This window comes from Galeopterus variegatus, unplaced genomic scaffold (genome assembly GCF_000696425.1).
Source record: "Galeopterus variegatus unplaced genomic scaffold, G_variegatus-3.0.2 Scaffold5748, whole genome shotgun sequence".
NCBI classification, from domain to species: Eukaryota; Metazoa; Chordata; class Mammalia; order Dermoptera; family Cynocephalidae; genus Galeopterus; species Galeopterus variegatus.
The window spans coordinates 27,184-28,818 of NW_007731859.1; the positions used below are offsets into that span (position 1 = coordinate 27,184).

General features: G+C 33.7%; 1 protein-coding gene across 1 annotated transcript in view; it reads right to left on the bottom strand.

Annotated features, from left to right (window-relative positions):
- The window catches only part of LOC103605336 (RIB43A-like with coiled-coils protein 2), a 14,818-nt gene extending 14,578 nt beyond the window's left edge, over positions 1-240 (bottom strand). The window contains 1 exon segment of the mRNA XM_008589906.1: positions 5-240. Within this exon segment, the coding sequence (XP_008588128.1) occupies positions 5-240 (236 nt within the window).
- Between the last annotated feature and the right edge of the window lie 1,395 nt (positions 241-1,635).

The following is a 1,635-nucleotide window of genomic DNA, read 5'->3' on the forward strand; positions in this document are numbered from 1 at the left end:
CTTTCTCTCATGGAAGTTTAAATCCTCCCCCATGAATTTCTGCATTCCCGATATTGTATTCTGAATATCATTATCTGACTGCCGGGCTGGAAGATCTTTCTTAAGGACTAGATCAAATTCACGGCGAGTTTCTGACTTCTGAAGGCTCTGTTGGAAGTCATTGATAACTCTACAGAGATTTTTCTTATCTCTCCTTTCCTGGTCTTCTAATACGCACATGATTTTGTCATTTTGTCTCATTTCAGCAGCTGGAAGAGACATAACACCATAAACTTAAGATTCAGAGGAAAAAATAAATTTGAATTCACTTAAAATAATAACTTTCAGTGATTTTAAAAGTAAAACAATCCTCCAAAAAATAAAGAAAAACAAAAACACACACATTAAAGGATTAATGTCCTGAATATACAAAGAGTACTTACAAATGAATTTTAAAAACCCAAACACCTCACCCGAAAAATGGGCAAAGGTTAAGAACACGAAAAACACAATAAGGAAACATGAGTGATCAATAAACTTGTGAAAAGATGATCAGCCTTACAAGATGGGAAACATTCAGTGCATTGGAAACAAAATATTTAAAATGCCATAATAGCACTTATTAGTAAGGATGTGGGGGAACAACAGCCCTCATTCACTGCTTGTGGGAGCATAACCTGGTATATTTATAACAAAGCAATTTGTCCATATCCCATAAAATGGAAAACATGCCTACCTAAGATCCTTCCATTTCACTCCTAGGTATCTCTCTCACAAGTGCACTAGGGACATAAGGCATGGACAGTCATTGCAGCAGTGTTTGCAATGATAAAGAAAATGGGGAAAAAATCTAAACCAGCCATCAGCAGGGGAATGGATAAAGAAAGTGTGTTTAATTCATTTAACAAAATGCCGTAAAACAATTAAAATTAATACTTTCTATATGTAGATCGTGGATCAATTTCGAAAATACAATGCTGAATGAAAGAAAAACACATTACAAAAGGATCCAATCAATAGGATACTGCTTAAATTTTAAAAACACACATGCAAAAAATTGTATACTGTTATGGATACATACACAAATAGTACAAGTATAGAACAACGCATGCGAATAATGCACACTTCTGAGGAGGAAAGAAGAGGAAAATTATGAGGTGAGGGGGAGCGTTACCTATATATACATAAAACATAATTCTAAAAACTTAATCGATAGGCCACTGCATGTACAATTTCATATCCTGCTTTTTTTAATTTTAAAAAATTTTAATTTTAAAAATCCTTATGGTGTTTTAAAAAACTGTTATTTCAACAATTGTTGAAATTCTTGGTCAAGATAGGGGAAAATGAATTGCATTTGAAGTTTTGCTCTAAGACCTAGAACACTATTATTTGAATCATGTCTATCTCTGAGTCAGCTCAGGGGCATGAGCTCAGGCATGTGCGTGTCATCTGGTGTAAACAATTGTCCTCCATAGAAGGTCTTGAACTTTTGGGAAGTGTATGTGCTCATGTGTGTGTGTGTGTTTTAAGAAAATAGAAAAAAAAACATACATTTATCCTTAAAATATATTTCCTACAATCTACTTTAGAATTCAAAAGCTGTTTTTCTCTTAAAAGAAGATGATTCAGTGCATAGTTAATTGAGCACGAGAA